Here is a 16,952-nt window from a genome sequence, read left to right as displayed (position 1 = left end):
ATAAAAAAACATCCTTTAAAACTAATGTTTACTTCAAAATAGTCATTCATTCTATATGTGTTTTCGTCTTAAAAAAGCTAGAAATATACAAAATAAACACACATATCAAAATTGTTTTACCTGTCAATAACTTACATTTCAAAGATCTAAGGGTTTTACAAAAAAAAAAAAAAAAAACATACCACATCTTATTTTAAATATCTATTGACTTTGAAAAAAATAGAAATCTTAGTTTTTTTTCAAGTCTCAAACAAATATTTTTGTAATTTAATGTAAATATTGAACAGCAATGTTTGCTTTTAATCTTCTGTAAAAAGGGTAGCTCTTCTCTTAGGATAAATTTAACAAAACTATAAACGACACTTGGTTATGATTTCGATATTCTTTCATAAGTTTGATATATGCAATTTCATTGATTTTAATAGTTTTTACAAATGTATGAATAGTTATCAAAAGTACCAGGATTATAATTGTATACGCCAGACGCGCGTTTCGTCTACATAAGACTCATCAGTGACGCTCAGATCAAAATAGTTAAAAAGCCAAATAAATACAAAGTTGAAGAGCATTGAGGATCCAAAATTCCAAAAAGTTGTGCCAAATACGGCTAAGGTAATCTACTCCTGGGGTAAGAAAATCCTTAGTTTTTCGAATATTTCAAAGTTTTGTAAACAGGAAATTTATAATTAGTTATCAAAAGTACCAGGATTATAATTTTATACGCCAGACGCGCGTTTCGTCTACATAAGACTCATCAGTGACCATATAATTGATATTCATGTCAACATGTATGGAGATATGAAATACATGTATGTACAAAAAAAACCCACAGTCACTTATATCAGATATAAATACAAATACATTTATATTCCATATGTTAAAAAACAAAACAAATGTGTAATGATGCATGAAGATATGAAACATATACAAAATGAATACAGTCACTTATATCAGATATAAATAACATAAATTATATTCAATATGTCAAAAAAAACAACAACAATTAAGCATACATACTAAGTAACAAACAATAGTCCATACTGATAGTTAATTTATTGTATCCGGAAAACATTGGGAATAGTACTGGTTTGTAGCGATAATGAACCATGATGTTAGTCATTTACAGTTTATTTTTTCTTGTGAAGTACACGATTTGAATGACTGGTACATGCTACACAAGCAGCGACAAATGTTGAATAGATAAAGGAAGATGTGGTATAAGTGCCAGTGAGACAATTCTCCCTCCAAGTCACAATTCATAAAAGTAAACCCTTACAGGTCAAGGTACATTATACAATGCGCATTTAGTTACTAACATGTTATTGAAAACTAAAATTAACCCTACATTATACTAGAACAATGTGGAGGTTCACATGGGTAATAGGAACATATAACTCCACACATAGACGCAGTAATCTGACTGAAAAAAAAACAACAGTCCAGGATATCAAGCCCAAAGCATCCAACATGATATGAGAACACTAAAATATGGCCACTAATACTTGTTCGAACAGGGCCTTTTTACCTCTGACAATTTAGGGTCTTACTAGAATTTAAAGATGGAATTACTTTTATATGTTTGAACAGGGACTTTTTATAAAGTATATAAAGTTTTCTATAAAGTACAGAAAGTCCGTGGTTTGAAGTAAAACAAATAAACAATTTATCTTAATAATTTTCAAGGAAGCTCTGCATGGCAGGAAATTGTTAACATTAATTTGAAGGGGATGTGGTGTGAGAGCCAATGAGACAACTCTCCTTCCAAATAACAATTTGTTTTTTAACTTTAGAAATCAAAATCGTCTATTGCTGATAACTGGGAATATGTCATAAATTGTATGTTTTATATAGTGGTCCCAACATACAAACTTTTGGTAAAAAGTATAACGAAAAACACACATTTTAATTTTTAAAGATTTTTGGAATCCAGTTACTTTATATATACAAATTTGTGGATGAATGATTCCAGTTTACAATGCAGTTAGATCATATGTAGTTAATAACAAAAATGAATTAAAAACACAACAGCTTATTATTATATAAATAATAACACACACAATAACTGTTTCCTTAATTACCAACTATAACGTTTATAAAAATGTCAGCAAAACACATTTCTTATTTTATATTGAAAAAAAATCTTGAAACCATAAATTATTGTTACAATAAAAAAAAAGCATGTTTTAATTTTTACTCGATAAAACTTGATTAAATTTTACATCAGCAACTTAGGAAATTTAAGATTTCAGAGTTTTTAATCAAAATATTTGTTGCTGAACTTTTTTTACTCCGTTTATGGCAGTTTGACGTGGAAGCGACACAAATGTTTAAACTTGATTTGTTTATATTAAATATGACAGAACACATTACTTTAAATAAACCAACACGTACACATGATAAAAAAAAACCAGTTAACAAAATAAAGAACACAAATCAATAACAAAGAACATTGCACAAAATAGAATATGTATCAGAAATATTGTATTTTTTATTCATTCAGGTGCATTAGATCTAATGATTTAAAAAAACTTTTTTCATTCTTTTATAATTTCTTTTATCAAATGTGCAAAAATCAATTCATGTTTATTTAGAAAAACAAACAACAATCACCCTGTTTATCTAAGAACATTTTACATCATAAAATAATGTGGGACAATCAGAACTTTTCATGTGGGACAATCAGAACTCAAAAATTTTAAAAAGTGGGACAATCGGGAATACATCATATTTACAGTCCTCAATATTATGTATTTACAGTATAAAATAAACTACATGGATCAAATAATTACATAATAATTACACTGAGATGAAATATACAAATGCATATTTTTTGTTTTATTTCTATGTAGCAATATTTTCCACACGATGTTAAAGCAAAATGACTTGCGTGTGTATTAAAGTAAAGATAATATCTTCTGTTAGCTTGCTTGCAAACTAAACCGTGAAATCATTATTAGGTCAGGTATAATACTACCCTCCTTTAAGAGCAGACTAGTCCGACATATAACCTATCAGTGATATTGTTTGACTTAAATTAGTGGAGAATATAGGCTTTTTCCAAAAGAAGAATCCCAATTTGAAAAAAAAATGGATTAAAATAATTCCCAAAAGGATGATTGCTTTCCCAAACAGTGCAGTCTCAGTAGTAATTGTGCATGAATACAAACTGAAAAACACTCATTTAAACAATTTTCTTGCCTAAAACGACTACATGTGCACATTTGAGGGTCTATTTATGTATCATCACTGACAAAATGGGGTCTAATTTTAAAGCAGGGTTTGACTCTTGAAAATGGGCCTGTAAATTGAAGTTTCAGTCAAATTCATGGTTTATTTTAAATTTCCCAATTTGATGAAAATGACGCATATTTTCCCAATAAAAAAGGGTATAGGTAGTTTTGAAAAAAGCCAACAATATCACTGCCTATCTATCTGTATGTAGGACTATATTACAATACTTTAAATCTAACAATCCTTCTTTTAAAATCTAACACTATACAACGATAAAGTTTAACATTTTGATTATTTTCTGTATATCTTGTTTTGTCAAAAATATTTGAAATTAATGTATTTACACAATGCATTAATACTGTGCTTTTAAGATGAATGAAATTGGATTGGTCTTAAAAAAGTTTAAAATGAAATACTATTAAAATTAATTTTAAAAATGAGTTAAAGGTTATTGGTAAGTTATCGGAACACTAGTTTAGTAAAATAGACTTTCATTTTCGTTCGGAATTTTTCCTAATAATTGACAAAACTTTTGGCCAATCATGTTCTTTAGCTTTTTTCTTAAGTCGGTCTTGCTCAAATTTAGCATCGCAGTTTCTTTGCAATAACTGGTACACTATATTCTCGTGCATATGATTTTGACTAGCTGCGTCAATAGCCATCTGGATATCAAACTTTTCAGGTTTAACTTTTTGAAATAGTAACTCCACAATGTCTTCCTCACCGCTTCGGCTTGCCTCAGTCAGAGCCGATTTCATATCAAATGATGTATGGTCTATTTCATTCAATAAGAATTCAGCTATTTCTTCCCAGCCATGATTACATACGACGATAAAGGCTTCTGCTATGTTGAGTTTAGAATGATCGACCTTACTAAGAATAATTTTGACAACATCAACCTCCCCTTGTCTACATGCGTTTAGCAAAGAATCCCTCATAACAATTCCTGTATGGTCAGTGTCTTGTAAAAGCATTTCTACAACTTCAGTCCAACCAAATCCGCACGCGTGAGGCATGACGTTTGTAAACAAACAAAGTTGATATTTGAATTGGATAATCAGAAATTTAGCTACTTCTTTATTTACAGAGTTGGAGCATAACCCGGGTAATATACTTTTAATATCTAAGATATCTTTCCCAAATTTTGTAAACATGCATTCTACAATATCCAAGTGTCCATTCATACACGCTTCTGCTAATGTTGATCGAACGTCGTACTGACTTAAATTCGGATCGTTCAACAAATCTTTAACAACAGAGAGCCATCCATGCTTTGAAGCCTCATTCAGCACATTTCCTGTATCTAGCAGGTTGACATCAACATTTTCCAAGATCCATTGTGCTGTTTCGATTCGACAAAAAGCACAAGCATCATTCATTGCTGTTCTCATGTTGACCTTATTATGCTCAATGTTTTCCCACATCCACTTGGCGAGAGTCAGCAAACCATTCCCACAGCTTTCATTCATTAAGGTTTCGGTATCTAATGACTTGGCATCAATGTTTGATAAGGCCCACTCGACAAGTTCCTTATGACCATTAACGCATGCAACATTTATTGCAGGTCCTATCTCGAGTGAATGATCCTGTGTATTTCCCCATATCCACTGTAAAATGTCTGTCCAACCATTACGGCATATTTCTTTTACTGTGTTTTTCATATCAAATAGTGATGGTGAATATTTCTCTAATACCCACATAACTAGTGATTTTTTTTCTCTGGTAACCGACTGTTTATAGACATTATCATTTTCGGATATTTTGGAATGGACATTTAACACTGAATATAAAGCTTGATTAATATCTACTAAGTTCCTATCATTAGTTTCAAGTAACCATTTAACTAGTGTTATATTTCCGATTGCGCATGCTTCGACAATAATGGTATTCATATTCACTAATGAGCGATCCGAATGATTCAGAAGTGTTTTTATTACATCCGTAACATTGATTCTATTTACAAAAGTTTCTGTTATTGACGTTTGAATATCGAACTGTGATTGGTCAACATTTTTTAAAATCCATTCCACATTTTCTTTCATTCCACTCATACATGCGTTAATCAATGCTAACTTCATGAAACACAAATGTCGTTTATCAGTATTACCCCACAACCATCGAATTACGGCAATATTTCCGTATCTGCACGCATTATTCATTAAAATTTCAATGTCAAACATATTTTCACCAAATCTTTGATTTAAAAGTTTAATCGTCTCATCATTTGGCCCGCGGCATGCTTTTAACATGGCAGTTTTTATATCTAACAGCGACTGGTCCACACTATCAAGTATCGATATGACTATTTTAAGGTTTCCCACTTTACAAGCTTCATTGAAGGCTACTTTCATATCCAATGATATTTTGTGTACGTTATTGCAAAGATACTTAACAATACACAGATTGTGATATTTAATTGCTGCAGTCATTGCTGAGTTCACATCAAGCATTTCATGATCTACATGATCAAGTATATACTTAGCTATATATGTGTTCCTTGCTTCACAGGCTCTAATCATGGCAATGTTCATATCTAAAAGTTTGTGATCTACTTTGTCAAGTATATACTTAGCTATATATGTGTTCCCTGCTTCACATGCTTCATTCATGGCACTTTTCATATCTAAAAGTGTGTGATCTACTTTGTCAAGTATACACTTTACTATAACTGTGTTCCCTGCTTCATATTCTTCATTCATGGCACTTTTCATATCTAAAAGTGTGTGATCTACTTTGTCAAGTATATACTTGACTATATCTATGTTCCCTACTCTACAGGCTTCATTCATGACATTTGTCATATCTAAACGTGAGTGATCCACTTTTTCAAGTATACACTTTACTATATCTAAACGATCCAATGTACAAGCTACATTCAGAACTATCTTCATATCTAACCGTTACCAATCTACATTTTCAACTATCATTTTAAATATACGTACTTTTTGCACACTTCTGTAGATTCTGTGACAGTTTTCATATATCTTTCTTATGACGTCTTCAAAGTCTATAAGGTTTTGATCTGCATGCTTTGTCAAGTATACACTTTACTATATCTAAACTCTCTAAACTCGCAAATTTACAGGCAATATTCATAACTGTCTTCATATCTAACCGTTTCCAATCTACATTTTCAACTATAACTTTGAATACTAACACTATATACTCATTTCTGTAGTACCAGTTTATATAAAATTCATCTAGGACGTCCTTGAAATCTATAAGGTTATGATCAATTTTATCAAGCAAATACTTTACTGTTTCTATGTTACATGCTTTCAATGCGTTATTTATGACACTGTTCATATCAAAAGCTTTGTGATCTACTTCGTCTACTATCCACTTAATAATATCTAAACTTTCAAATTTACTGGCAACATTCATAACTATCGTCATATCTAACCGTTTCCAATCTACATTTTCAACTATAACTTTAAATACACTTAATATTTGCTCATTTCCGTAGTTGTTACACATGTTACAGTACATGTAAAATTCATCTAGGACGTCCTTGAAATCAATAAGGTTATGATCCACTTTGTCAATCAAATACTTTACTGTTTCTATGTTCCCTTCTTTTAATGCGTCGCTTATGGCACTGTTTAGATTTAAAAGTGTGTGATCTGCTTTGTCAATTATACATTTATCTATACCTACACTCTTAAGTTTACGGGCTACATTCATAACTGTTTTCATATCTAACAGTTTCCAGTCTGCTTTGTTGAATATCACTTTAAATACATGTACTATTTGCTCAGGTCTGTAGATGAGACAGTATTCATATAATTTACTTATGACTTCCTTGAAATTTATAAGTTTATAATCTGCTCTATCAAGCAAAATTTTTACTATATCTGTGTCCCCTGCTTTACAGGTTTCAGTCATGGCAATGTTCATATCTAAACATTTGTGATCTACTTTGTCAAGTATACGCTCTACTGTATCAAAACTCCCACATTTACAGGCAATATTCATAACTGTCTTCATATCTAACAGTTTCCAATCTACATTTTCAACTATAACTTTAAATACACGGAATCCTTGATAATTTCTGTAGTTGAGACAGTATTCATATATTTTACTGACGACGTGATTCAAATCTATAAGCTTATTGTCTACTCTATCAAGCAAAAACTTGACTATATCTGTGTTCCCTGTTGTACAGGCTTTAGTCATGGCACAGTTTATATCTAAACGTTTGCAATCTACTTTGTCAAGTATACGCTTTACTGCATCTAAGCTCCCATATTTAGAGGCAATATTCATAACTGTCGTCATATCTAACCGTTTCCAATCTACATTTTCAACACTAACTTTCAAAACACGTAATTCAAGCTCATATCTGAAGTAATGACAGTTTTCATACATGTGTCTTATGACGTCTATGAAATCTATAAGGTTATGATCCACTTTATCAAGCACACACTTCAATGTATCTACGTTCCCTTCTTCACAGGCTCCAATCATGGCACTGTTCATATCTAACAGATTGTGATCTACTTTGTCAAGTATAAATGTTACTGTTACTGAACTCTCATATTTACAGGCAATATTCATAACTGTCATCATATCTAACCGTTTCCAATCTACATTTTCAACGATCATTTCAAATATATGTACTATTTGCTCAATTCTGTAGATTCTGTGACAGTTTTCATACATCTTTCTTATGACGTCCTTGAAATCTATAAGGTTATGATCCACTTTATCAAGCACACACTTCAATGTATCTACGTTCCCTTCTTCACATGCTCCAATCATGACACTGTTCATATCTAACAGATTGTGATCTACTTTGTCAACTATACACGTTACTGTTTCCAAACTCTCACATTTACAGGCAATATTCATAACTTTCATCATATCTAACCGTCCCCAATCTACATTTTCAACTATAACCTTAACACATAAGTTACCCTCAACTTCAACTTCGTTTTCACAGTATTCATCAAATATTTCATTTATGACTTCCTTGAAATCTATAAGGTTATGATCCACTTTGTCAAGTAAATACTTTACTGTATCTGTTTTCCCTGCACCACAGGCTTTAATGATGGCACTGTTCATATCTAAAAGTATGTGATCTACTTCGTCAAGCATACACATAAATATATGTGTGTTTCCTGCTTCACATGCTTTACTTATGGCACTGTCCATATCTAAACATGTGTGATCCACTTTATCAAGCAAAAACTTGACTATATCTAAAATCCCAAATCTGCAGGCAATATTCATAGCTGTCTTCATATCTAACCGTTTCAAATCTACATTTTCAAGCAAACATTTTACTGTATCTGTGTTCCTTGTTTCATAAGCTTCAAACATGACTCTTTTCATATCTAAAAGTGTGTGATCTACTTTGTCAAGAATATACTTCACTATCTCTACGTTTCCTTCCAATACGGCTTCTTTCAATACTATATTTATATGAAAGATTGCATAATCCACATTATCAAGTATCCAATTTAATATTTTGAAATGACCATTTTCATAGACTTTATACACCACTGTCTTCATTATTATATTTGTAAGGGAAAGAATATCAAATACATGTAGTAATTTTATCATATTAAGGTTACCTTGTTGACAAGCTGCAGATATGGCTGTATTTATATCTGGTAAACTGTGATCAATACTATCACATATCCATTTTACCATGTCATAATAATCAGTACCACACGATGTGTTGATTGCTGTGTTCGTATTATCTAGTTTTTTATTCGGGGTGCGTAAAATGTTCTCTAGTATGTCAATTCGACGTAGCTTCAAAGCTCTATTTACATTCTCCTTCATATCAAACAATGTGTGATCTAAATTTTCTATCATATACTTTACAATTTCTAGGTGACTACATCTCCAGGCTTCGTTAAAAGTTTTTGTAATATCCGACACTTTTCGATCAACATTGTTTAACAGATAATTTACCAGATCTAGACGATCATTGTATATGGCTTCTCTGAACGCTGTCTTCAAATCTAACAATACTGGGTCAATAATTTCTAGAATCGACTTTACAATGAATAGATTTCCTAACCCACAGGCTCTGTTCATGATTTGTTTTATGTACAACACATTGCAATTTACATTCTCTATCAGGAATTTTGCTATGCTCAAACTTTTCGAGAATAAACCATAGTCATTCATGATCTGCTGAATATTTAAATGTTTATGGTCATTATTTAGAATCATCCACTTTACAGTTTCGAAATTATTCCGATTGATGGCGACAGAAATCACTGTTTTTATATTTAGCAATGCATCACTAAGATCATGAACATTGCATTGCATCCAATGAAAAGAATCTAAAAACCCGTTGCAACAAGCTTCATTCATTGCTATCTGTTTAAGATCCACGTTTTGCAATATCCATGCAACTATTTCCAGGAAGCCGAATTCCAATAGATGTTTGGCTGTTGATTTCATATCAATCAACTCTTTATCAACATTTTGTACTATCCACAGTATAACATCTTTTCTTCCCTTGACAATTGCGTCAGTAATAATAGTATTAGTGTGGGTTGTTATATTTTTAGTATTAGAATACAACCATTCTAAAAGGTCCGTTCTGTTATGGTCTATAACTTTATCAATGTAGATTTTAAAAGTAAACTCATTTTCAAATAGATATATAATTAGTTTTCTTGCTGAGGAATTTCCATTAATTATTGGTAAATCCAATGGAACATATACGTTCATAATCCCAACATTGATATGTTTTCTGAACCAGTTCACAACATCTAGTTTGTTACCTTTTAAAGCTCTATTTACAGCGCTAAGCAAATTTATTTGTTCTTTATTGTCACTTTTCCAAGATATCTCTATAACTCCCAAAAGACCTTGTTCACAGGCATAATCAACAACTTGTTCAGTTTCAAAGGATTGAATATCAACATTGTTTAACAAAATTTTCATAACGTCCTCTTGACCTAATATAATGGTCTCTATGGCAATTTTATTGAGATCAAACAATGAATGATCAAAAGTATTAAGTAAAAACTTTAAAACTTCCTCGTTTTGCTCATTGTGTTGTCTCCATTCTTCTTTGACACAATTAAGAAATGCACTTGTGAAATTCAACAGCTTATGGTCCGCATATTGCATCATTATTGTTATGATTTGGAGTCTTCCATATGTACAGGATTCATTAAAGCTGGTCGTAACCTTCAGCGATTCATTGTCAATGTTTTTCAACAACCATTTAACGAATTTGGAATTCACCTTTCTACAGGCCTCTAACAATAGCAATGACACACGTATTTGATTGATATGATTACTATCTATAAATAACTGTAAAACGTTCTCTTTGTAAATAACGTATTTTGATATCGCTTCCGCAATAGCAGAAGGAAAGTTAAAAGTTGTTTCTGAAACACTGTCTAAAAGCAGGTTTATTGTATTTAGATTTTCTAAGTCTTTATGTTGAATTAACTTTTTATCTGAATCTATTTGTTTTAATAAAACCTTAACAAAATTTGCGCAGAAATCAGACATACTCCAGGACTGATTACTTTGGAGGGCCTCAAATACATTCTGTATATCATCGTTGAAATTACTTTTCTTATCACTGATATAAACAATCAACGACTTTACAATTTCAAAATCATCTTTTTTGCAGGCATCGGTCAATAATACATTGGCGTCAAATGTTACTAAGTTGGAATTTTGCAGTAATTGTTTTACAATTTGATGCCAACTATGCTGACATGCAGCACTTAATAATGACCTTAAATCAAAAGATTGCCAATCCTCCTCTTGCAAGAAGCGTCTAACAACAATTTCCCAGCCTTTACTACAGGCTTCTTTCAGTAGAACTTTGCAGTCGAACAATTTATAATTGAATGTTTCCAAAAACCAATCAACAATATCCAATAATCTTTTATCTCCAGCAGTTCGCACAGCTTCTGTCATGTTAAAATGTTTCGGATTAACAGAAGAAAACACCCATTTAATCAGTCTTGCTCTATCGTGTATAGGTCCTCCAACGGATGAACAGGAAAAAGAAGCAGTAAATATGTCAATTAAATCCTGTAGTGTTTCTCTTTCAGTTTCAAAAATGACTTCTACAATATTAATTTTTTTTGAAAAATGTTGCAAAATACATGATGCGACGGGATGATTTTGCCTATCAACTACGTCTTGGATACATCTGTTGATATCAAAACTTATTTCAAGTTCATCTATTGTTTGTAAAAAGAGTTTGATGATGTCATTTGTATTATTTTTGTCACATGAGTACAAGAACGCGGCAACTATTGTTCTTTTACACGCATGGTTCACATTTGATCGTGTTTCTGACAACAACTTTGTTTTCAAAAAATGAAGTATGACCTTAATATCTTGAGTTTTCCAATCTTTAATGGTACTATACCACAATAAAGCTGCCAATAGACAAAAGACTACCTCTTCACTTTTGCCGTCGTATGTTATGATTGTAGAAATGTTATAATTCGAAGCTTCCATAAAGTGTTCGCCTAGTTGATTAATGAAATCAGCATCAATTTGTGTCATCAAATCACTGTTGCACAATACTTTCATGAAATTAGAAGGCATGTGACTAAACTGATCTCGAAATATCAAACTAAGACGTCTTGCTAAATCACCATACAATTCTTTTGGTACAATCATTCTTATTTCTTCATTTATCGCAGAATAATTGCTAAGTTTGACAATTTCTCTGATCATTTCAAAATCTATCCTTGTCAATACTAACTTTGGATCAACCTTATAGTATGACAACCTAATACTTTCAAATATAGTTTGATGTTGAAATTGGAAAACCGACACTTCTGCATTGTATGTAAGGTAACTACCTGTCATTTCTTCTGCTGCATCTACTATTTCACTCTTTATAATAAATCCATCTCGATTGTAACAAGACTTTAAAATACTAGCTACTTTTCTCACGTCAAAATCATTGATCTTAAGTGTATTACTAGAAAGGAAAATGTAAACTAGAGTAATGTAGCTGATTCTTTCTTTTCTATTATTTTCACCATTTGTTCTTAAGCAATCAATTTCTTGATTTAAAAATCTAGTTGGATGTTTAAAAAACTGAATTCCTAATCGTGTTAAAGCTCTATTTGTAGTAAACATATAACACGATTCAGGAAATCCTAAATAGGTTTCTATATTTACAATATCTATTAGTGTGGACTTGCGAATTCTGACAGGGACGTGTTTATCTAAAATATTTTCGTTAGCGTAATTTTCATTTTCCAATGCTTCCACTATTCTAATGTTATTTGCTGAACAATAATTTGAAAGAAGTCTGTTTTTCTCAAAAGCTTTCATTTTGAATTGACTTGAATCCAAGTCTATTTCCTCAAACCCTTTAAATATTCTATGGGATGAGAACAAATACAGATACTGTAAAGATCTTTTAACTACACTTCGTAACCTTCACATTACCACTATTAATATAAGCCTGTAATACGTCTAAGACAGACTCATCATTATCTTCACTATATTTGCAATTAGTCTTACCAAACACATCTTCTAAGAGAAGTATCATTTTGCTATCTTTGTTTAATATCTGTGTAACTAAATGTAGATCCGAAATCTTTACCACATCATATGTAGGATGCTTTCTCCCAAGGTGTCGTAGCAGGTCTAAACCATTTTTACTCTTCCCTATTCCTGGTCTGCCAGTGATTAAAAAAACATCTTTGTCAGCATGAATTGCAATGAATTTTCGAACTGCTTCAACTTCCACAAAAGTATTTTCTTTTGTATGTTGCTCAATTTCCTTTCGTGTGTGATCTAGGAAGGTTGAGGTAACAAAATATTAAAAACGTTTATTTATGATCATATCATGCATATGTTCTCAAGAAAAATTTGAAATAAATTTGAATTATTGAGGCATTTTTTTGGTGGACACTGCGTTATCCCAAAAATATAATTAATCTGTAATTGAGATAATTTCTATTTTATATAAACCTCAGAAAGCGTATCTCATTCATGATTTATACCTGGTGAACGTATAACACTAGAACAAATGACGAACCCATAATTTGATTATCTCTTTCGCAATGCTTTTCGTCATTTATCAAGTAGTACTATATTATTTGACTCAGCCTTTTCTATAGCTTAGTAAGCACTTCAATTATACGAAAACGGGTTTTCTCGAATTCTTGTGCTGTTTACACATTTCTCGATATGTTTGCGAAAAGAATTTTCTACTGACTAGCGAAATATCTGTTCTCGGCAAATGATTGGTCGAAATTTTAATTATGACGTCAACTTTTCTTGGTTTCTTCTGAATTTTTCTATTGTGACGTCATAAATTTAAGCGACCATGCATGATGGAATCTATATTTCTATCACATGGAAATTATGTTGTTTAGTTGTATTTAATTTGCTCACATTAAAGATTTGAACAGAGTGTTACTGATGAAGCATAAGTAGTCTGGTAAGATACGTCTTTAATGATTTATTTTGCCAAGCAGACAAAGCTCTAAACGGTACATCTCTTTGGCGGGTTGTTGTCTCTTTGATACGTCCCCATTACCATTCTCTATTATATAAAACCTACTGCTAAATGATGTACTTAGGTGAAGTGTTTGCATTTGTGCCAAATGTTCGGAATCCTTGGTGTTTTTCCATACAATACCAGGTAAAATATGTTGCCTTATAAAACCCATTTAATTTTTCATACAAAATTTGATAGCTCATAGAAGGTCATTTACCAAAATTTTAGCAAATTGTCGATTTTTTTTTCGTTTGATTTTAGACCGAAAGAATACCAATGCAAATATAAGGTAAAGGTCTGAGTCATATTTTCCCGCCATATTTTAAATATGAAAAATCTCGAAAAGGAGCTCCATGACCTATCAATATTTTAAGCTTATTTTGATTGTTAACCTTGCAATGCTCTTACAGGTTATAGTGTCAATTTTAGATTCTTGATTTATTTAATTTCACCTAAGTACATCCTTAATGCGGCAACTTGGTATTGAAAATTCATTTGATCACCTGTTATATACTTCAAAAACAATTCATTTGAGATTATCGTGAAGAGGGTCATTTTAGAATTTTAGCTTACGATGTAGAAATGGTTCTCCCTCACTTTCCGGGGAATCCAAATTACATTAGAATATACAATTAACGCTATCATTTGGAGTTTGCATACGATCTACGAAATATCTAACCACATTATTGATATTTATTTCACGAACATACATACTTAACGGGCTTTGTAAGTCAGTAAATACTAGTTTTATGAAATTCTAATTATCTTTTAGAATGGATACAATATAAATCCTCATACTTATGCAATAGTATAAATTGACCTTTCTATCACTTTCACTAAAAATTCGTATTTTAACCCTCAAGACCGATTGAAATAATTGATCCATCGCTGCCGAGTTGTTCAGGGGAGTCTAGTTTTGCATCGGTAAATTTCGTTTCTTGCTCATATCCACATGTAAACAAATTAAAATAATTGAAGTACACGTTCTCAAAACTTTTAAGTATAAAACCGTGCATATAATGATTTTACCGATTGATATTACATATTAATTTTTAACTATTTACAATGAGTTTGTGAAATTCTTATATAAAACATAATTATATGGTTTGTTTCATAAATTTCAAATGTACAAGTATAATATAGAAAAACATATACTACCTTTAATCTGAAACTAGTAATTATTTTATGTTATAGTAATTGGTTAAACTTGATACAATATTTCTTTTTTTTTTCATTTATCATTTGCTACTTTCTTTTACGCCAATACTTAGGACTCCCGCTACGACATCCTAGCTAAGATAATCCTAAGATAGCTTCGATGTGCATGCTGAGACGTGTCGTAAGTCGGTCCTAACTTTATCCTAACTTCTGTCCTAAGAAATTCTTAGGACCGATCTTAGGACAGTTTCGATAAAAAAGCCCCTGCGTGTTATTGTTGAAAATGATACCAAAATATCGCTTCAGAGGAAAAAGATTTAGTGTTCTTTGATTTATTTAATTTTTTAAAAGAATTGTCATATAGGTACTAAAAGTTCACAAGAAAAATGAAAGAAGCTAGTATTAACTTTTAAGTTCCAGATCTCCTCAGTGAAATAAAGTATGCCACAAATTAAGAACGCTTATAATGGTGCTTTTATACATACCTCTCAAATTCTGTGGAAATGAATTACTTTTCATTGATGAAATTTCATCTAAAATTATAAGTTTATGATGTGAAAATCAGGCAGTTATCTTAATTTCTGTTTGGTATGATCTAGCCGTAAATGTATTTTCAATCCTTTATCAAGCAATACTGTACTGAAACATTGGAAAACTATACTATTCTTCATTTTGTTGTTGCATAGAAACGGTCCTGAGATATATTGAATAAGAGGATAAGAAGTGATTAAAAAAACTGCGACTTCGTTACAAACCTTTATGTCCGGACTTGTAATAGGACACAATGTAATTATAATCCATAAATACGTAATTGTTTAAGGCTAAGAAAAATTGATATTCTGCGATTCCTTAATAACATCATCTTACCTCCTATAGATTTCTAGAAAAATGATTGGTTAAAAGTAACCGCCAGAAAATCCTGTATATTCCATATAAAGTTAGAAGGCGGGGCGTATTTTTTAATAGAGATTTCCACATTTGCAACCGTGCCAACCGTAGTACGAACTGGGAGCCGTCATTTAACTTTTGGAAATAATTGATGTATACAATTAATATCAACGTATGTTTTATGAATCATATATAGAACTATTTTGAGAATTTTTAGCTGTAATTTGGTACTAATTTCATGTGGTTACTTCTTGTATTTGTAGTAAACAATATTGTGTGCACTCGATTATGCCCTCAAACAACCGTTGCAAGTAACGGTTGGTACGAACGGTTTATATTTTAGAGTTATTTCCCCCTGAAATTGCATAGACAAAAAAATAGCTAAATTACAAATGAAATTATTATTGTATGTACATTTTGTTGATAATAAACTTTTAACAATATAAAATGATGAAGTATTTTGGGGGTTTTTTTTGGTAGGTTTTAGAAAATATGAACAAAATAACTATATTTTAACAAAATATTTTGACCTTGAAAACAAAAGAGTATTGATGAAATAAATTAAAAATTACACAAAAGTGCATGTATACACCGACCTTGCAAAAACTGGATAATTAAAAAGTATAACCAGTAAAAATTTACCAAATTTCCATTTGTATGCTACCTGATCCGGTTAAATTAGTATTTAATTGTTTGAAGAACAAACAAAACTAAACCTCATGTTGTAAGACAGCTTCCCATAAAATGGCCCACCATTCTCTTACGTGTGAATCAAAAGTAATATGATAACCTTTTAAAATAGTTTTAAATTCTTTTCCAGCCATAACTTACAGTAAACCTACATTTATGCGAGACAAATCATCAAAAGCAAAAGCAAACAATCTAGGGCTAAATTTCACAGTTTTACTGTATAACATACGCTAATTAATTAATTCAAGTCGGTATAAATTATTTGACAGTTGTTCTTTCTATTTTATGTTTTCATTCACATTAGCTGCTGGTTGATTTGCATCTAATTTTTTTCTTGAAAAAGTACACGGTATCTTTCCGTGGATCTGTCTATCAGTATTTTGTAATCGGTATTTGGATTAAAAATCCAAGATAAATTTGTCATGCTTTATAATCTTTATATTGTAAAATTAGTGAATGAAGTTAGTTTTTATTTATAGGTATTTCATGTTTTTTTTATGTTTTGTAATTGTATGAA

General features: G+C 31.2%; 1 protein-coding gene across 1 annotated transcript; it reads right to left on the bottom strand.

Moving 5' to 3' along the window:
- Window positions 1-3,722: 3,722 nt before the first annotated feature.
- Window positions 3,723-6,122, bottom strand: LOC134687655 (uncharacterized). The gene has a single exon (XM_063548114.1). It carries the CDS (start codon window positions 6,120-6,122, stop codon window positions 3,723-3,725), a length of 2,400 nt encoding a protein of 799 aa, XP_063404184.1.
- Between the last annotated feature and the right edge of the window lie 10,830 nt (window positions 6,123-16,952).

The sequence above is a fragment of the Mytilus trossulus genome, chromosome 10 (genome assembly GCF_036588685.1).
Source record: "Mytilus trossulus isolate FHL-02 chromosome 10, PNRI_Mtr1.1.1.hap1, whole genome shotgun sequence".
In the NCBI taxonomy this organism is placed as follows: Eukaryota; Metazoa; Mollusca; class Bivalvia; order Mytilida; family Mytilidae; genus Mytilus; species Mytilus trossulus.
The sequence above is the reverse complement of the archived record's forward strand: the minus strand, read 5'-3'. Positions and strand labels throughout refer to the sequence as shown.

What these genes read in the sequence shown, in the direction of transcription:
- LOC134687655 (XM_063548114.1), bottom strand. Translation starts at nt 6,122, where the DNA reads ATGAAGATAGTTCTGAATGTAGCTTGTACATTGGATCGTTTAGATATA.